The sequence below is a fragment of the Lichenostomus cassidix genome, chromosome 14 (assembly GCF_008360975.1).
Source record: "Lichenostomus cassidix isolate B80296 chromosome 14, HeHo_3.0, whole genome shotgun sequence".
NCBI classification, from domain to species: Eukaryota; Metazoa; Chordata; class Aves; order Passeriformes; family Meliphagidae; genus Lichenostomus; species Lichenostomus cassidix.
In genome coordinates, this window is record NC_139495.1 from 7802109 (window position 1) to 7822366 (window position 20258).

Sequence of the window (20258 nt, forward strand, 5' to 3'; positions counted from 1 at the left end):
CTCAACTATCAGTAGAATAAAGTAAGAATGACTAGAAATTATTTTCCCCCCACCGTGTAAGGCTTTTTGAGATTACTGGAGGTTTCATTTCCTTTTTCGTCACACATGCTATTATTTTCACACAAAAGGCAAGAATTGTTCCAAGAAATAAGTCTCTCTGAGACATTTACTACAAGTTCACACAAAATCCACCCTGGCTCTCAGATGGAAAAAAAGATTCAGCTGACTTTGCTTGCTCAGTTCACACCAAGTTTTCACATTCAAGAGTAAAGTTGTGCTGTTTCCACTGCAGTCTGTGCCACTGGATCCAGTCACCGAACAAGCTGGGACTTTGGGCTTGTGACCTAATGAGAGTTGACCAAGTACGAGAGTTCGTAAGTTTTTACACCACCCAACAAAGCATGGACAGTTAATACTAATGGAAGACATTGAAACAAAGCCTGCTTTCACACCAAAAGCCGGTGAGAGATGCCCAGCAACCAAAACTCCCCCAGCCCCACACCTGGCGTGCATGAGCCCCTTCTAGCGGAAAGGGCGGGCTGGTGGCAGGAGCCTTTACACCCTTCACGGAAAGTTTAAAACAAGCCCGGGGTAAGAGGAACAGAAAGACTCTGATGTCCCCAAACACGAACCCGTTGGCTGAGGCACCCCCGGCGGGGGCAGGGCGGGGGAAGGCGGCCCCGGGGCAGCCTCACCCCGCCCGCCAGCCCCGCTCCCGGCAGCCGCCGCCCCACGGCCCGGCGCGCCCGGAAACGGCAGCAGCGGCGCGGGGCTCCGGCTTCCCCCGCAGACATGAGCGGGCTGGGGGCCGCCGCGGGGCCGGGCCGGCAGCGGGACAGCGGCGGTGAGGGCGCGGGGCAGGCAGGGCAGGCGGGGCGGGAAGGGGGCAGCACCGGTGGCCCCGCAGGTGGCGGGGGCATGGAGGGACGGGACGGTAGCGGAGCGAGGGAGTGGAGCGAGGGAGCGGCGCTGCGGGGTCCCGGGTGCCCTGGTGCGGCGACCCCCAACCAGCAGCCCCCATCTCTCCCTCGGCAGGGCTCTTTCTCCTTCCCGAGGAGCCGCGCGGCGCCGCACCTGTGGATTTCCTGCAGGAGCTGCCCAGCTGCCAGTCTGCGCGGAGGCGCCGCGGGGGCACCCAGGAGCGCCGGCCAGCCCCGCTGGGCACCACCGGCAGCCGCGGGGCCGCGGCCCGGGCGCTGCAGCAGGAGGGAGGCGAGCCGTCTGCCCTCCCTGCCAGAGAGCACCCGCTGAGCATCGCGGAGAAGAGGAGATTAAGGTTAATCTTCATGCTTTCCTGCCTTGTTCTTTGGTTTTTGTTTTTTATGACTTTTTCTTAAACACAGCCCAGGTGCGCTGGAAGGCTGAAGCAGAACTGGGTTTAGCTGTGTCTCTCTCACCCTGTGGCATGTGATTCTGATGAGAAAGTGCCCGAGTGCTCTTGACTGGCACGAGGGAGTCGCTGACTGGGGAAAGATAGGTTGCATTGGAAGAAGTTAGTCAAAACTGGGAATTACCTGCAGCAAACAAACGCGTTTCTCACTGTTTTCCGTTTTAGTTTTTTGTTACTTTTTTTTTTCCTCAGCGTTTTGTGCTTTCCAGGGTCACTGTGGGTTATCTGCATGAACTCCTCCTCCCCCCCCCCCCCGCTGCCATGCGAGTGTTGCTGCTCTTGAGTCTGCTTAGCTGCTCTTACACAATGCACTGCGCTCTCTCTGCTGTGGCTCAGTGCAGTTGGAAGGAAGCTTCTCAGGACCTTTGCTTCTTTTTATCTTCTCCCCCTGCCCCATTCCTTTTTAAATTACTCTTTCCTGTGCGCCGTTCCTGCCCCCCGGCTGGTAACCCCTTGCAGGGAGGGATTGCAAAGCTTTGCCCTGCCTGAATTTCTGTGCTTGTTGTCTCATGTCTCACTGCTGGGCTGAAAGCTGTTTTGATGACACAGAATAGAGGATGTGGTTTTATACTGTCAGAGAATAGCTGCACCTTTAAATCAGATACTCTGCAGTTCTGGTTAGGAACCAGGAGAGAGGTAGAAGTACAATTAATATGTCTCATACTCCATGGAGAACGAGAGTTATTCTATTGCAAGAGCAGTGGCAAACAGCCTGACTCGGGAGTACAAGAAACAGTAGAAGATCTAGGTCATAGTAAAGGAAAGTGCTTGATACCTTGAATTTTTGCTTGAAGTTGGTTGTGTAAAATTCAGTTCTTCAAGAAAAAGGAACTGGAGGGAGGAGTGGAATTGCAATGTCCAAGGCTTGTTTACACATGTTAGCACTGAGAGATTCTGGTGGGGCTTCTTGGCGCTTCTGCAGATCAGGGATCTGCATTTGCGCAGCAGCTGCCAGCACAAAGTGCTTGGTGTAAACGTCCTGAGAGCTGAACACTCAACTTCTGTAACTCAGATGAATATGCAGCCCACGCTTCTATTTAAAATGCAAACCGAACACGGGCCAGACAGTTCTGCAGAGTGTCTGTTTAAAACACTGCAAACTGCAGCCTGTAGTTTCTGCCGAATGAAATCTCGAGAGGAGGTCTATTTGCTCTTAAAGCTGAGGTGATCTGCTGCCTGATTGTTTGTATAGGTTTTATTTACCTTCCTGCCAAAATGCTGATTTTAATTTTAACTGAGAAGAGTGAGGAAACTGACAATACACACGGCAGCAGTATCACTTGGCAGTGCATCACTTGGGCACATGAGCAGGGTGGAGTACAAAGCCTTTTAAAATTGAAACCTTGGTCTTCTACCCCAGCATGGTGTCTTCGTGGGTACTTGTTTAACTGCTGTCCTTCTTCAGTGGCAGCAGAGGCTGGAACAGAATTTGCTGCATACAAGTCCATTTTCAAGCTATGTTTCTAGGAAGCTTTGTCTGGATTTAAGGTTTCTTAAAAGAAACAAAATGCAAACTCTGAGCCACTCAGAATTCTCCTTGATGCTGTTGCTGACCACTCAGCAATTTTTAAAATGCAAATGTATTCATATAGAATGAAAATCTATAAATGAGAAGTAGTTAAAAATTACAGACAGTGGCACATTCTCAGAGTTTGTTTGCAGCTTGTTATTAGAACAGTGCATCTCCAGAGGTGTTGGCAAAATCCTTTCTCAAATTCATTGAATTGGCACTTCCCAGCAAATTTTTCAAAAAGCTACTGTTGTCAATTGGATTTTTTTTTTCCAAGAGAGGTGAGTGTTTTTCATGAGAGAACTTGCCCTATTTGAATGAGGTTGATGTTGCCATTACCAGTAGGATCAGAGGGAGAGCTTGTCTATGTTACTGTAGCTCTCCCCCTGAAGGCTGCAGGCAGGCTCCGTCCTGCTAAGCCCTGTTATATGGAGTGAAAAATTATTTCTTGTGCTCAGTAACTGTATTTCTGGATTCTTAGGGACTTTCAGCAGGCTGATACAGACCGTTTATCAAGATGGAAGAAGTGGAAAAGAACTAGCAGTAAATCACTGAAAAAAGGACTCAGTGAAGTCAAGGGCTTGTCATCTTACCTGGTGCTTTGGCGACATGATATTCACAGCATAGAAGGTATTTCTTGTCTGATGTCCATTTCTCCTCTGTAAAGTTGCTTCTGTTATTGGCAGTTTTACCTGTGTGACCATAGTTTCAGATATAACTACATGTGCTTAAGAAGTTACTTTCTTCCCTTATTATTGCTGATTGTAAAATCCATTATATGGTGGAAGGAAATATATTGGAGAAAATTATTAAAATATCCAATTTGCATTTCAGTTATATTGCTATAAGTCTGTAGTACTTAAAACTAGCTTTTATAATGTTTCTTCAATTCAATGTAACTGAAATTATAATCTGCTCTCTGTATTTTCAATTATTTTGTCATCTTAATTATTGGCACATGTTTCTTTTATTCCCAGAGAAATATGGTACTGGCATCCAGTCCTACTTCTCCTTCCTGCGTTTTCTGGTCCTGCTGAATTTTATAATTTTTATCCTGATGTTCACTTTTATTACTCTTCCCGTCATCATTTCTAAATATGGAATATTCAACAGTACCATTGTTAACATTTCTCCAAAGAACATAGGTAAATATCTTCTCTATGTACAGCTGTTGTAAGATTTCCCCCTTTATGTCAGCTTCTCTTCTACCTCCCAGAACAAAGAAATGCCTTTTCATAAGAATGTGGCATGTTTGAATGAATGTGATCTTGTGGTTCAATGGCATTAGCATTTGAGTGACTTTTCATGCCTTTCTTTTGACAGAAGATAACTGCACAATTTATCAACCTAGTGGTAATAAGGGACTTGTTTACTTCTATACTTTCCTCAAAGATTTGCTCAGTGGCACTGTAAGTAATTCGATTGTTTTCTAAATTAAGTTTCCGTGTCTCACATAACATTTAAAATGTAAAAAAAAGTTTACTTGTGGAATGAAACTTTGATAATTTTGAAAAATAATAAGGCATACGCATCACTGGGGTGCATTACCTCTGAGAAGGGGAGTTTTCAAACTGACTTTCACTGAGCGACCACAAGGCCGGGCTGGCCACGTGCTGCAGCCTGTGCCTCTCCTCCCCAGCTGCTACCCTGTTATTCTGCAGAACACTGCCTATTGTGCTCTCTGTGTAGGGTCCCAGTGTCTGTGTCCTAGAGCTCTTTGATTGCAGAGGGGAGGGATTTTAAGCACACAGTGCCTGCATTACAGTTTGATAGAGGCAACAGCAGTATTTAGAAGCTACAGACTGTTGTAGCTTACTGGGGGCTCTAATTTTAAATTTACAGAATGATTGCTTAATGCCAGGTTGGATTTAATGGGGCAGTTGTTGCTGCTGTTACAAATTCTATTTCAACTCCATTTTCACAGGGATTCCTCGAAGTGACAAGTTTGTTTTATGGCTATTACACAATAGATGCTGCATGGATCAGTATCATGAGGTACAACTTGCCGCTCGCATACCTGCTGGCTACGTTTGCCTACCTTGCCTTAAGCCTCCTCTGGCTAATAAAGAGGTAAAGATGTTGGTGTAGTTTAGCTACCTGTTGCACAATTTACATTGTATTCCTGCTTGAAAGGAACATACTGTGTTCTAGAGCTGCTTTATGTGGAAATAGAGAATCTTTTGCCTGAGGATGCAGTGCCACCATAGCCTTTGTTGTGCTTGGGAAAGAGAGCCAGCAAAAAACAATTTGACATACATATAGAAGTAAAAGGCCCTCAGTGTATAAATATATGTTGTGTGTGTGTATATATATATTATACAATAGTTGTTGGAGGATTTTCTTCAGGGGTTTTTGATTGAGTTTTATTTGTGCCATCTCAGTTTCCTTCGCTGTGTCAGGGTGAGGTGAGAAGGTGTGACTGTAGTGACGTGCAGGTGGGAGTAACCTGTGTCAGTTAGGGTCAGCTGCTGCAGAGCCTCACACTTAAAGTGTCCCAGAGACTCCCTGGTACAAAGCAAAGGTGGCAGTGTGCTCGCAGAGTGGGTTGTTTAGTCCTTGATCAGTCAGGTTGCTTGTCTGTGGTTTTTTCTGTGGATAAAATACATCTTTTCATGAATGAAATAAAGTTGTATTTTTCTCTAGGTCCGTGGAAGGCTTTAAGCAGAACTTAGTGCATGATGCAGATCCATTTCAGAGTTACTGTAACAAAGTCTTTGCCGGCTGGGACTTCTGCATTACAGATCCAAATGCAGCCCGGCTGAAACATCGCAGCTTGCTGTGTGAGCTCCAGGTGAGTAACTTCTTTTTGTGATTATGGTTTGATACAGCTTAGATAGCTAAAAAATAAAGGTATGTCATTTTGCAGATAAGGCAATAAAGAAGGATTGAAGTAGCTTGTTTTGGGGTGCAGCCCACATCCTCTTGCATGCTTCCTAGGTAGCTGGAGTGGTGGTGCAATGTGAGGAACATTGGTACGGCTATTGTCAGCCCTTCCCCCATCCACTGGGGACTGACGCCAGCCTGTTAGCTGCTTGTCTTATCTGCCTCTTTCTCACCCTCCAGTCCTGCTTCCTGTGTTAGTTTCTGCATAGTCCAACAGGAAAAGCTATCCCAGCTGCAGGCAAAACCCTGCAGGGATCAGTTTGAGTGTTCTGGGTTTTAAGTGTGCAGTGCGGTAGGCAGTAGTTTGGGGAGAAATAAAATGCAGATAGTGTTCTTTGTAGTGTTTGAGAGCATTGTTGCAGTAAGAAAATATTGAAAGATTTTCACTAGGTGTCTTTGGCACGCATGCACGTACAAAATGCTGATGCAGCTATAGATTTCCCAAATCATAAAGCTCTGAAAAGAGTCTGAAAGGCTGTTTTGGTAAAAAAAGGACCTTCTTTTTGCTCTCTGTACACTGGAAGCAGAGATTTGTGTAGTGAAACAATTACCTTTGAGAAGATGCTTCCACTTCAAACCACAAAGCAGTAATTACAGATTTCATAAATTACAGTGTGTTGCTTTCTACTCTAGTGAAGTTCACAGCCATCTTTTCCCATCACAGAATCAGAACTTCTTTCAATTACCACACTTTTGCCTCCAGAATGCACATCTTAGAAGAAAAACTTGCATCTTTTTTTTCTTTTGTTTGTAGACAGACTTGGAAGAAGAAAAACAGAAGCAAAAAAAAGCTGAGAGAACAATGGAAGAAAAACTACGCATCCACTCTCTGAGAATATTTATAAATATAATTGTCGTTGCCATTTTATCAGGATTTTTTTACTCTATTTATAGAGTAACTGTCTTCTCTCAAGAAAACTCCAATGTGAGTATCAGAAATTACACTAGGACAGATTTGGTCAAGGCTGGTGATTACAGCAAGAGGAACTATTGTGAAAGAGTCAAGTATCCTAATATAGCACCTTTCATGCAGGGATCTGAAAATGCTTTCTACAGATTTACAATTTCTTTTAGTAGATGAGAGCAGGAAAGATCAAGAACCATGTGCCAAAAAAACCTCCCCAGTAATGTCTTTCATCGCTGTAGAGGCTTCAGTGTCAAGTGCCTTGGAGCTGACAAGAAGAGCAGCTCTCACTACCCTTCCCTTGTAACTGCTCACCTCAGTGTGATCTGCTGGCTCTGGGCAGTGATCACAGTGAGATCTGTGATCACTGCCCAGAGTGATCACAGAGAGCTGACCTGGCTGAGAGAGCTGACCTGGTTAAACCAAACTTCATCATGATCAGTTTCTCATGATAGTGTTCACTGTCAACGGCAAAAACGCACTGCAGGGGAAGGCAGAGTTAAGATTATGATCTGTCTTGTGGCTTGAGTTACCGCTGTATGGGGAAACAGGAAGGCTTTGAACACAGAGCAGTTTTCAAAAGCAAAGGTTTTTGCATCACTAGCGGAAGGAATCAGGTTGGGTGGGTGTCACCCCTGGCAGGACAAGCAGATGAAAGGAGTGGTTCAGAAGCAGGACAAAGCAGACAACAGCTGTGACAAGTTCAAAACAGTGACTGACTTCTCTGTAGGACACCAGGGTTTGGTTAGTCCAGTAGGAATGGGGACCACACTTTTTCTCTACCCTGTGTTAGTTGCTGATGTGCTAGATTTGTCTGGGCACAAGGAAGGTTGTGCTCATGCTGGACCTAACTCTGAACTTCTGTAAACTTCCAGGATTGCACAGACAGAAGCAGAAAGTGGAGACTAAATGAGTTTGTCAGAGATACTGTTTGAGGGTAGAGAAGAGGACAGCACAACACTGAATAACTTGAAGAACAGCTTCATTTACTGTGGGATTTATGTAGAAGGGTTGGGTCAGAAGGATAGGAAGGTCAGAGAAGCTGCTTTGTACCAGTGAGATTAACTGGAAAAGTATCTGCACTTGGAATAGGTGTGAACTGTGGTAGCCTTGGTACTGGTTAGCAACAGTGAGACACGAACTTTTGTGAGCTGAGCCTCTTCAAACAGAAGCTTTGAGGAAGCACAGAAATACTCTTACCTGGAGGTGGAGGGAGTTCCCGGTGAAGGGAGCAGGAGAAAGAAAGGGTGTGTGGCAGCATAGCAGTGGTCAGGCTTCTATAAAGAATAGAGATTTGTTTTCCATGAAACTTGCTTGTCTTGACGTATTCAGAGTCAGACCTGTGTTTGCCATTCATGTTACACCTGGTGTTGATTCTTATTGCCCAGTGCAAATGCAGTTGGAGGATGAAGACAGAATAAAAGATGCTGCCTGCATCCTGGACGAGGGAGGCTGGTGTGTAGCTGGAGACAGCACAATATCAGGAAGGTGTGTTTCTCTAAGTATTAAGTTCCTCTTATCTCTTCTTGTGCAGGACATCAACTACGTGAACTCCCAGGTTAATCTCTTAGTGCAGTATTTGCCTTCCATAGTGATCACACTGGCCAACTTCATTGGTCCTCTGATCTTCTCATTTCTGATCACATTTGAAGACTATACACCAGCCTTTGAAATCAAGCTGACACTTATGAGGTAAAGATGTTTTTATTGTGGCCTTGGATGTTTCAACAAGTTGTTCTTGGTAGGCTATATGTATTGTAAACATTGAAACATCAAGAAGCAGAGAAGTTGGCACTGGAAACCAAAGAGGCATTATTTGGCCAATGTTTAGTTGGAAACTTTAAATCTGGGAACAATCTATTTTGATGACAGTGCAGTGCAATCAGCTGAGTGTCCCAGTGTTTCTCTTGGTCCCATTTAGCTGTGTGGTCTGGACATCTTCAATCTGAATAAATAGCCAGTAGAGAACTTGTGGCTGCAGAGCTGTGGATTCACTGCTTTGCGTGCAGCAGTTCCCTGAATGAGCAAATGTGTGTGTACAGCAGTGACTGAAGCACAGCTTTGCTCAAGGCAGAAGTTAAAACTTCTGGGGTAAAAGATACTTCAGTGTAAGACCTGGTGTTTGGCAGCTTCAGGCAGTAAGATCTGGGTTGAAGCACCTGAACTCTGCAAATCCAAGATTTGTATTTCTGATTTGGCCAAGTGTCTCAGAAAGCCTGAAGCTACATGGAATGGAAATGCTGCACACAGAAGTGTGCCTGAGAGAATTGCAACCCATTGCAGCATCACAATCTGCACTGAAATGGCTGATTTAGGAGCAGTACTGAGAAAAGAAACAAGGGGCTATAGCCTAAAGCTGGGAAGGTGAAAGGCAATTTTAACTTACTACTAAGAAAAGAAATGTGTTTCTTATGTAGCTGGCTGCTGTGTTAAAGCTCTGCATGACCCTTTTGTGTTTCAAGGCTTCCTTGGACTCCTGTGCACGGTAAGCCAAGTGTTAACAGGGCTCTGTTTTGACATGTTTGGAATTAGGTTTTCCTTTCTTCCAGGTGTGTCTTCCTGCGTTTGGCCAATATTGGTGTTCTCTTGTTCTCGCTGTGGAGTCAGATCTCTGACTGTGGCACTGACAAGTGTAAGCCCTGTGGATACAATTACAAACTCTATCCTGTAAGCAGATTTATCTTGGTCTTTAATCATCTGAGCTTGTGAACAGAGATTTGTTTTCCATGAGAGTTGCTTGTTTAGAGGTATTCAGTATCAGCCTTGGGGTTGCCATTCATGTTATACCTGGTGTTGATTCCTACTGCTCAGTGCAAACCAGTACAGTTGTTACATATGTATCTTTTGTTTGTCTAAAACTCTAATTACAGTTAGTCCAGTGGCAGGTGAACTCTTAGCACAGACCTTCTGTCCACCATGAGGATTGTTTGGGGCAGCTGGGTTTTGGAGACGTTGTGCTACTGTCTTTTGCTCCAATAAGGCAAATGGTTTTTCCTCAAAAGGAGGAAAACCCGACAAACAAAGAAACCCCATCCACCAAAACCAAACTAAACACACAAAAAAAATCTCCCCACCCTACAAAAAATCCCCAAAACCAAAACAAAAAAAAGGTGAAAAGCTTGGCATGGGAACTCTGAAAGACTTGAATATTTTAGAAATTGGGATTAATACAATTTGTACTTTATGGTGTTAGCTGAGACATTTGTTGCTTTAGTGATAGACAGATTTTTCACTTGTTTATTTAGACTGCTAATCTTGTTTTTCCTAACTTGTTTTTATAGTGCTGGGAATCTGATGTTGGGCAAGAAATGTACAAACTGACGATATTTGATTTTCTTATAATTTTTGCTGTGACCCTGTTTGTGGACTTTCCCAGAAAGTATGTATCTCTGCTTTGCAAGCATATTTTTACAAATGATGTACAAAACACCTTTTCTTTTTTCTGCGTTAAATTCCCCATATTTCTAACCAGAATACTAGTTTTAAAATAAAGCATAAACATATTTCTGGTGGTTTGAGCACCTGTTTGCTATTCAGATGGCTGTATAGTTTTTGATATTTGAGAGTTTTTTTCTTCAGATATTTTCTGCTATGTTGTCTAATGCTTAAATGCTAAATTCTGTGTGTTCCAAATGTGTTAGAATGCATCTAAACTCTACAACTTCAATTTAGGAATAACCATATTCTTTGGTTTTAGGTTGCTAGTTACTCATTGCTCTTGCAAGCTAGTTCAGTGGTTTGGACTGCAGGAATTTGGAATTTCTGACAATGTCCTGGAAATCATTTATGGGCAGACTATTTGCTGGATTGGAACCTTCTTTGCACCACTTCTCCCTGCAATAGCAGCTATAAAATACTTCATCATCTTTTACATTAAGAAGGTAATGAAGCTGTGTGGTTGATAAAGGACTGAACACATCTCTGTGGTTTTTGTAATACAGGCATGTAGGTATTCAGGTGATCTAAAACCACCTGTGGATGTGGTGGGTGGAATGAGCCAATGGTATTCAATTTTCAGTAAGGTTTTGTGCTTTTAAGAGAAGGTAGAATTTTGCTTTGAAATCAAGCAAAGCCACATTTCAATTACTTCAATTATTTGTCTTTTTTTAAAGAAAATATTTTTATGTAACAAAGCTAGTTTGTAATACTTTTCAGCAGTAATTTATTTATTAGCAACACAGCTTAGAACTTGGACACAATTTTGCAAAACTGCTAAAAATTTGGGAGCAAAAATGGAAAATCCAAGCTGGGTTGGATGTTTATGTGATTTTTGCTTGTGAGAAGTTTTGCTCAGTGACCACACAGTTTGTTCTGTGCATCCAGTTCTTGCTAATACTTTAGGTCTTGCAAGAGGGGATGTATCCAGTGAAGAGGTGGCAGAAAAAAGCCAACAACAGTGTTATGGATCATACACCAAATGGCTGTGTCAGTTGGCTCTGTGCAAACGTATGAGATCCTTTGGGTCAAATTCTTACACAAACTAGCAGCCATTGATTTATACCAAAATGTGAGGCATTCTTGTTTTAGCCCTTCTCAGCCCCTGCACATCAAAGGAGGTGGTTGTGTGGTAGCTGGTGGTGTGTTTGAGAATGGAAAATTCATTTGCTGGGGGAAGTATACTTGGATGTGTATTTATACAGAGGTACTGGTAACTGTCTTACCTTCCCTCTTCAGGTCAGTTTGAAACACACACGTAAACCTGCAGCTAGGCCTATCAGGGCATCAAGTTCCAACTTCTTCTTCTTCTTGGTGCTGTTGATTGGGCTCATCCTGGCTTTTATCCCTGTGGGAGTCAGCATAGCACGGTAAGTGGCAATTTAAATTCTCTGAAGATGATACTTTTTCTGAGGTTGTCAGTTCTGTAAAAGCAGACACACAACTTTAGAATGATTAATGGCATAAAATATATAGGGTCTAATACATCTAATTAAAGCTTAGTTCTTATAAACAAAACCTACTGTTTTAAAGACATAGGACACTTCTACTGCATCATCAAACTGGTGCTGGGATTGTGTTGGATTATTTTACCTTTGCATTTTGGTGTAACATCTTTCTATTCTGCTTCTTTGACAGTATCCCCTCTTCCAAGGCATGTGGGCCATTCAGGAATTTTAACACTTCATGGGGAGTTATTCCAGATACCATACTTGAGTTTCCAACAGGTCTGCAGAAGGTCCTTTTTGGCATGGCATCAGAAGCCTTTGCAGTGCCTTTTTTTATGATCATTTGGTGAGTACTGTGGAGACTTGACTCACTTATGCAGCTTCATTTCCTCACTTACTGAACTCATACCAAGCATCTATTAGACCAGATTTTCCATTTGCAGTCAAAAGCATCAAAACCCATATGAATCCTCAGCCCTTATGTCTTTGCCCATGTGGCCAAACTCATTAGCTTTGTTCTTCCTCTTGCATGTCCAATATTCAACAGTGTCCTTCTCAAAAATGTTAACTGTGAATCCTCTGCAAATTAGTACTGTAAGTTCTGTGATCACAATTCCTATCCTGAAGCCTTGGTTTGTAAAAATCCAAACTCTCAAAACAGTCATTCTGTAAGATAAAATTCAACATAGATTCATAGAATTTTTGAGGTGGGATGTCACCTGTAGAGAGAATCTAACCCAACTCTCCTATTCAAAATGGTCAAGTAGAGCAAGAACCATATACAGTTAAATTTTTAGTATCTCTGAAGATATGAAGACTCTATGATCTCCTTGGGCAACCTATCCTAGTTTTTGATCAGTCTTCCAATTAAAAAAAGGGTTTTTTCTTAAGTTTAAATGGATATTTTGTGTTTTACTTCATCTAAACTGTTTGCAAATTTTGAGCCTTATTACTTGATGCTTTTTAAAACTGTTGTGCATGAAAAACCATGTGGTTTATTTTTGACTCCACCCAGCCCTTTCTTTCATAGCACTTGTTTATGTATTCTCCTAAACTGAACTTGTTTTTACCTACAAAGGAAATCTCAAGTCCTCCCATTTCTGTTTGTTGTTTACAGCATCGTTATGTTCTATTTTATTGCCTTGGCTGGAGCACACAAACGAGTGGTTGTGCAGCTGAGAGAACAACTGGTGTTGGTAAGATTTGACTCATTTTACTGACACAACAAAAAGAGCTTTAGGGGTACAGAAATGAGACATGCAGAAGAAAATTGGTTTTCATAGTCTCCTGGATATTTGGTGTTTGCAACAGGCAGTGAAGAATGTTTTACAAATTCACAGGAAAAATAATGAAAGAATTATAGTATTTCTTAGTGGAGTTGATTTGCTTGGGTACCAGCTGAACCTGCAACAGGTCTGGTTATGTAATGAAACACACATGCATGAGAGATGCCTCTGAGAAGCTGTGTCCCTGTTTTTCATCTGTTGCCTTGCCTAAATCCACTCATCTGCATGGGTATTTTTTTTTCTGCCAAAGAAGAACCTGAATCTTGTGTTTCCTGTCCTCTCCACCATCTTGCACAACCTCCACTTCTATTTCCTTCTCTGCCTTTCAGAAACAGGTGCCCAACTCCCTACCCTTCCCTCCAGGCTTGTATTTCTGCTGCATCTTTTCTGCTCTTGTTCTTCAGTGCAGGTCCAGCACTGCTTGAGCAGTACTGAAAGTGGAACAAGTTACCACTAACCAGCCCTGGAGAAGGGTGCCAGTGCAGAAGGGTGCACAGCTGCTTTGTGGCCACCAAAAGCCACTGCCAGGTTTGGCAGCATTCGGGGGCTCTGATCTGATCTGCTGGAGTCAGAACTCAGCCTCATGAGTGAGACTTCTCACTATCTTTGGAAATAGCCCATTTCTTCTTTTAGATATGGCATTTAACCACCTGTCCACAGAAAAACATTGCTGGGGAGAGATTTCTGAGGAGTGAGGAGTTTAGGAACAAAAACCTTTCTGCTTTTTGAAGGGTTCACAAACCAGCTGGGAATTCTGAAAAGTCTTGTGTGCTTTTTATTTTTGTTTGCTTGCTCTTGTTTGATTTCTTGGAAGCATGGTTTTAAATTTAGAGGTGTGTGAGATGTTTTTACTAGGCTCAATGCAGAGCTGTTACCGTGTGACCTTATCTGAGATAAATGAAGTCAAGGCTATTGTAAACTTAAAATTGTTCAGGCAGTTGAGAGTGTGCTGAGGGAGTACAACATGATGAGTGCACCTATTTCTGATAAAGAAATGAGCTGTTCACAGATTACTTGTATTAACACTGTTCATGTAGGACAAAATTATTCTCTTTCCAGGCGAGTCGTGACAAGATGTTCCTAATCAGAAAGATAGCAGAAGCTCAGAGGCATCCTTGAAAACCATGCAAGCCAAAAGAACTTGACTTCCTGAAACTCCCAGAACCACAAGATAACAGCAGAAGCATTTTCAGCTTCTGAAAACCAAGCAGCTGATTGCCACCCTGGGACTGTGAGCTATGTAATGGTGCTTGTGGCCTGAGTCTTTCTTGATGAAGCTAGTGGGGTTTAGTTTCCAAAAGTTGGAAATCTAGCTAATTTATACTGTGTTAGAGCTGTTCAAAAAAGGATACTTGAAGGCTGCTACAGTTTCAGGGTTGTTGGGATTTTGTTAAGTCCCTGTTTTTTCAGGGAGTTTGACCAAAATGTGATCAGAGCTGAAACTCTTTTGTACTATTTTTAAAAATTATACAAATTTTGTAAGAATCATGAGAGAGGGCAAAGGTATGGTTTTACGTTTTCAACTCCTTTCATTTCCTTTGGGTTTAAAAAAGAAGTATGTATGGAAGTATTTTGAAATAGCGCATAGGAAAATAGGGCATGGTTTTGAAATCAGTTTTCTGAATATTTTTAGAGGTGCAGGTTTGGTATTTATTGTGCTCTGAAGCAGCAAGAGCAGTTGAACACTGGACAACTGGTCACAAAATGGTTCAGAGCAAACAAGCTGATAAAAGCTCTGAATAAACACTTGCTGTAGGAAGAAGCTGACAGGGCTCCACACCAGCCTTGCTGCTGTAAGGAGCATGTTTTAGGTTTTTTAAAATGTTTTAAGACATTATTATTTGCATTTTATTCTTGTACGAGCATCATGACTACTGTTCTCAGTGTTCTAAAATGTGAATTTTTGAGAGTTAAATTTATTGGTTGGCAATACTGTGTGTCAGTACCCCTTAATTTCACATTTCTCCTCTCTTAGCTGAACTGCTGGGGCTATGAGTCTCAGAGGCCCGTGTGTCCCTGTAGGTTACTAACCCATTCCTTTATTTAAAGATTGTGCTTAAGGATTTTCTGTACAGAATTGCATTTATTGAAACCTTGCATTAGTTCGCTGTTAGTTAATGTGAGACACTATCCTTTTATGTAATGTTTTGGAATATTCTCTGTCCTTAATTTAAAGAAATTAACATTCAATAAATGCTATTTTTGTACGATACCGCCTGCCGTTATTAAGCCGCCGCGGCTCCGAGGGGCAGGCATGGTCCCGCCGCGGCTCCGAGGGGCAGGCATGGTCCCGCCGCGGCTCCGAGGGGCCAGGATGGTCCCGCCGCGGCTCCGAGGGGCCAGGATGGTCCCGCCGCGGCTCTGAGGGGCAGGCATGGTCCCGCCGCGGCTCCGAGGGGCAGGCATGGTCCCGCCGCGGCTCCGAGGGGCCGGCCCGTTCCGCCCCCGCCCGCCCTCAGCGCTCCCGCCGCAGTTCCCGCCTTGGCCGCGAGGGGCCGCCCTCGCGTTCCCATGGCAACCAGGGACGCGAGCTCTGATTGACAGCTGCGCTGTCCAGTGCGGCGGCGGCGCGGAGCCAATGGGAATGGTGATAGGGCGGGAGGCCGGCGCGCGCTGATGAGGTTGCGGCGGCGCGGAGGAGCGGTGGTGCTCAGCGCGATGGCGGCGGCCGAGCTCTCGGCTCTGCGGTGCTCGCTGTTGCCGCGCCGGCCGCTCCGCTGCGGGCCGGGTACGGGCTCGGCTCCGCTCCCTGCCCGCCTCTCAGAGCCCCGCGCCGCCGCCCGGCGCCGCCTCAGCCCGTCCGGCTCCGCGGGGGGCAGCGCCCGGACGGCGGTAGGGCGGCGGGCGAGCTCGCGTCACCTTTGTCTCTCCGGCAGGTCTGCGGCCTGTGCCCGCAGGAGGAGCTTCCCTCAGGCCGTGCAGCACGCGGGTGGCTCAGGAGGACATCAACAAGCCCGTCATAGACCGCATCATCCGCGTGGACCATGCGGGGGAGTACGGGGCGAACCGCATCTATGCGGGGCAGATGGCTGTGCTGGGCAGATCGAGCGTGGGGCCGATCATCCAGGTGAGCGCGCCTGGCAGCGATGCCTGTGGTTCTGTTTGACTTGCATTCCATTAACAGCGGCCGGGTGAAGGTGAAAGATCATAGGCTTCATTGTGAGATTGTTGTCCATTTTTTTCTAAGCACTTCCAAACGTGTGGTTTATAAAGAGTGGTGGGATTACTTGGTATGGGAGTTACCAATGCTACAGTTATTGTAGTGTTGTCCTATTTTGCAGATGTTTTTATGTTGCCTTCTTAAAACTGTCCTCATCTGCCCTTTTCATATAACGATCTGCACCTCCCCTTCTGCACCGTTTCTTCTCTGTGATGTTGTAGTGTTGTAGTATTGCCTCAGCTATCACAGTGTGTGGTGTGCTGTTTTGGTTTTTATCAGTTTTCTTGGAAATGTTTACCTTTTGTGATCTTATACTTCACTGTGATCTGGCTTTTTGCAGCAAATGTGGAATCAAGAAAAAGACCACCTGAAAAAGTTCAATGAACTCATGGTTGCTTATAGAGTTCGACCTACTGTTTTATTGCCTTTCTGGAATGTAGCAGGTTTTGTTTTAGGTGAGTTTGTATAATTGCTATTATTGTTGTTTAGTGAAGTCTTCAGTTGTATTAAATGATATGTATTGCTTCAGATTTCATTGTCTGCATGTGTCTGGTACCCCAATCACAGGGGCTGGTACTGCACTACTTGGGAAGAAGGGTGCAATGGCTTGCACAGTGGCTGTGGAAGAGAGTATATCACAGCACTACAACAACCAGATCCGAACTCTAGTGGAAGAAGATCCAGAAAAGTACAAAGAACTATTGCAGGTATTTAACTATGACTTAAAAAGTAGTTTGACAAATTAATTGAATTATATTATGTGATTTAGTCTTGTAAAAATAATATGCTCATAGAATTTAGAGTAGATCTTTTTGTTCTGTCACTTAGAGTGCTGAAGTCAACAGAAACTATTAAAATAGAAGGATGCTTCTTTTTTCAGCATCAGTAAATTAATCAAGCACCAAAATGAAAATATATGTTGGATTATCTTCAGCACGCTTTCAGTAACGCAGTGTTTCCTTTGTGAGTGGGAGAATTGTGCTTTAAGTTTGGTTAATTTTAATTGAAAGGAAGGGTCTAGAGGGGAAACAAAAGGAGGAAGTATGATTGTATAGTAGCTGGGTTGTCCTCCTCTGAAGGCATTCAAGTACCTTCACATGCTCCCTAACCTATGGGGCCCAGAGCTGCACACTGCAGTGCTTGGGATGAGCTCAAGGTGACCTCCTCTCCTGCCCCACTGCCTGTGCTGTGTTTGATGCACTCCAGGGTGGGGTTTGCCCTCCTGACTGCCGGGCTCACACTGAGCCTGCTGCCAGCCAGCACCCTATTCATGTGCTAGTCCCAGATGCTGCTCAGAGCTTGTAAGGAGCTGATGTTTGTCAGCACTGTGAGAAAATAAGTTTCCATGCATTTTATCCATCAGACTGGGACACATTCCTGTAGAGTGTTTGTGGGAGATTTCCCTGTTCCGGCAGGCAGCACATGGAGCTGGTTCATTTCCAGTCTTGCTGGCTGCCAGTGTGTTCAGCTGTGCACAGTTTAACATGTAGCAAAGTCTGATATCTCCAAATGTATCCTGTTGTTTCAGAAACAGTATCTGAAGTAACCCAGGATGTGCTTATGTGCACAAGGGAAATATCACCGCAGAAAATAATGATATAATTAAACAAATTGAGAGGGAAAAAAAATAAAGAGAAAAATCTAAGCAGTGAGTTTATTCACAGAGTCAATGTGAGGAGAGCTAGCAAAGAAACCAAAATGAGTGCACAGCTGTTGGGTAGGGTCAGTGCCCATGTGTCTGTAAGTGCTGAGCACTTCATGAAGCAATCCTGGTTATCTGCAGACACCTTGAGAGAAAATCCTTTAAACTTTTTTGTCCCAGTTGAAAAATTAGAAGACAAACAATTGTTCTTTAGAGTGTACTGTAATGAACAAAAGCCTGGTTGGCTTACAGGGAAACACCCTTACTGATTGGCAAGGCAGGGACCCTAATTCCTTTATTCAAGTTGTCAGAATAATGTGGGTGTGTGAAACTAGTCAGTGTTAAAAGTTACTATGACTGTTGGTTTTTTTGAACCAGTGAAAAAGATAGTGATGTATTAAACTGCAGCTTGAGCTTAAAGACTCTTTTGGAGACCACTAAAAGAACTTTAAGCTAAGGGAATTCTGTAAATAATTCTGTTCTTGCTGAATTGGAGGTTCAGGTCTTAAAGAAGCCTTTGAGAGCTTGTCTTGGTGCACACAATGCTCAACAGCATCTGGTTTTGTGCACTGGCTGCCTTGATTTCTCTGCAAAGTAGACTCAGTAGTTGTTGTTTTTAAAGGTAATAAAGCAATTCCGGGATGATGAGCAGGAGCACCACGACATTGGGCTTGAGCACGATGCAGAAGCTGTAAGTAGAATGTTGACTAATGGTTGCTGTCAGTGAGGATGCAGATGTGCTACTCTTACCTTCCTGATGCAGACACTGGGATGTGGTTCTTTGAGAAACTGAAAATAAGGCTCTTGCTACTCTTTCCCAAAGATACACATAAGAAAGTCCTGCATGTTATGACTTTCATTTTTCTAGAACCAAACTGAATTTGTTGAAAGTCATGTCAAGTGTTAAAGTGGGGCTTTTTTCCCCTAAGTGGTGTCCTCTGGAAATTTTTAGCTTTTCTTTTAAATATTAAATTAAAATTAAATAAGATTAAATATTTTTGAAGATAAGGCTCATAAGTGCTATCCACACACCTGGGAACTGGTGGTATTGTCTTGTTAGGAAGTGTGAAATAGTGAACTAAATTCTATGCTCCCTTGGATATTCTATGGGGGATGTCCGACTTCTCTCCTATTTTTTCTCTTGACTTACATTTGTGTAGAAAAGGAAATGTTCTGCAAAGTTGATAAACTTTAATTTGGTTTTCTCTAGGATAGATTAGGCTGCAAATACAGGTGGGGTTTTCTTTGTGTGCATGTGTTTTTACTTTGATTTCTTTTGATAGTGCTTACTAATCTTTATCACAATTTGGTTCAAGCAAAACACTTCAGTAGATATATTTAATTTTTTATTCTTTTCACAGACTCCAGCTTATTCTGTTTTGAAGACAGCAATACAACTTGGATGCAAAGCTGCAATTTATTTATCAGAACGAATTTAGTTATATTTTTCATAATAGTTGTGGCAATAAACTGTGACACAGAAGTGTATGGGAATTGTGGAAGGCTAAGCTATTTTATTCAGCCTTTTAAAATTTTCTGCACTAAGCACTTGATTCAGCCATCCTTTGTCACATTGAGTACCCATTTAAAAAGTATCTATATTGAAAGTCAGTCGAGCTAAATGTGAATAAAGGTGGCAGAATTGAGTTTGTATGAGCTAAACCTCCCTATTCAGAGACTGTTCACAAGGTGGCAGCAAAATATGTATATACATGATTTATATATACAATATTTGTGTTTCTGTGCACACACATAAAATGATAAATTCTCTGTTGCCTTCAAATTTATGTGTACTTGAAATAAGCTGGAGCACATCAGGTTGTTTTTAAATGGTTAATACTGACAAAATAGAATATTTTTTCTATTTTCAGGGTAAGTGAAGTACTAGCAAGTATTTTCAGTCCATCTTGAATAAAAATTAATATTATAAGATCAATTTTACTTAAAGACTTCTTTGTGTTTTGGGATGGGTTTTTTTCAGGCACAGTTCCAAATTCTTTAAGTAGTATTTTGCTTACTATGTTGGTTTTTTGTTGTGGTGGGGATTTTTTCATTGTTTGATATTTCCTTGGGTTTGTTTGGTTTGCAGTTTTTTTTACCTGTGTGTGTAAGGAATTGATCCCTGACATAAAGGAGGTGGAGAGAGCAACCTGGACCCCTGTGGAATTGCATTTAATATTCTGTTAGAGCTTTCAAGCTTATCTTACTTTGCTTCAGACAGCATTTAATCCAGGTACATCTGAGTCTATCTTTTACAGTAGCTCTGTTAGTGTTTGTAAGTGCTGATTAGTGTGTGATTTGACATGAAAGACTTCTCAAAGAGGATTATTTATCCTTTTTTTTTTTTTTTGTGAAGGAGCTTAGGCAGAAGGTTAAATCTTAATATAGAGAAACTCCTGTGTGATTTTGTTATGACTGTCACTTTATATGTTCTTTAAAAATAATTTCTATCAAACTGTTGCATCACCTTGTTAAACTACTGATGCTATTTACATTGCTTAGTCAAAGTAGCATTTGATTCTCTATCTGTGACTGGTTTGCCCACCCACTGGAATAATTTGACTCAAGGAACTCAAAGCTAAATCACAGATTTCTCAGGG

The 20258-nt window shown here is 42.9% G+C and overlaps 3 protein-coding genes across 4 annotated transcripts in view; 2 read left to right on the forward strand and 1 right to left on the reverse strand.

Moving 5' to 3' along the window:
• TMC5 (transmembrane channel like 5) overlaps positions 1-11471 on the reverse strand; it is a 37014-nt gene extending 25543 nt beyond the window's left edge. The window contains exons 1-2 of the mRNA XM_085074750.1: positions 11349-11471; positions 3494-3592 (exon numbers count right to left, since the gene is read on the reverse strand). The gene's annotated coding sequence lies outside the window, so the exon portion shown is untranslated. The remainder of the gene's footprint in view (positions 1-3493; positions 3593-11348) is intronic.
• TMC7 (transmembrane channel like 7) lies at positions 778-15068 on the forward strand. Its single transcript, XM_085074754.1, has 16 exons — positions 778-844; positions 1036-1276; positions 3382-3530; positions 3878-4045; positions 4224-4309; positions 4825-4970; positions 5544-5691; positions 6538-6708; positions 8222-8379; positions 9237-9354; positions 9969-10066; positions 10385-10568; positions 11362-11492; positions 11761-11916; positions 12688-12766; positions 13916-15068. The coding sequence occupies exons 1-16, from the start codon at positions 793-795 to the stop codon at positions 13973-13975; spliced, it is 2145 nt and encodes a 714-aa protein (XP_084930880.1). The 5' UTR covers positions 778-792; the 3' UTR covers positions 13976-15068.
• Positions 15069-15425: 357 nt separating this feature from the next.
• On the forward strand, positions 15426-19594 carry COQ7 (coenzyme Q7, hydroxylase). Of its 2 annotated transcripts, XM_085074758.1 has the most exons (6): positions 15427-15584; positions 15733-15923; positions 16357-16471; positions 16584-16723; positions 18281-18349; positions 19020-19594. In XM_085074758.1, exons 1-6 carry the CDS (start codon positions 15473-15475, stop codon positions 19095-19097), a joined length of 705 nt encoding a protein of 234 aa, XP_084930884.1. In that variant the 5' UTR covers positions 15427-15472; the 3' UTR covers positions 19098-19594. The 2 variants fall into 2 exon arrangements, with proteins under 2 accessions (XP_084930885.1, XP_084930884.1); XM_085074759.1 differs by lacking the exon at positions 18281-18349 and having other exon boundaries at positions 15426-15584.
• Positions 19595-20258: the final 664 nt, after the last annotated feature.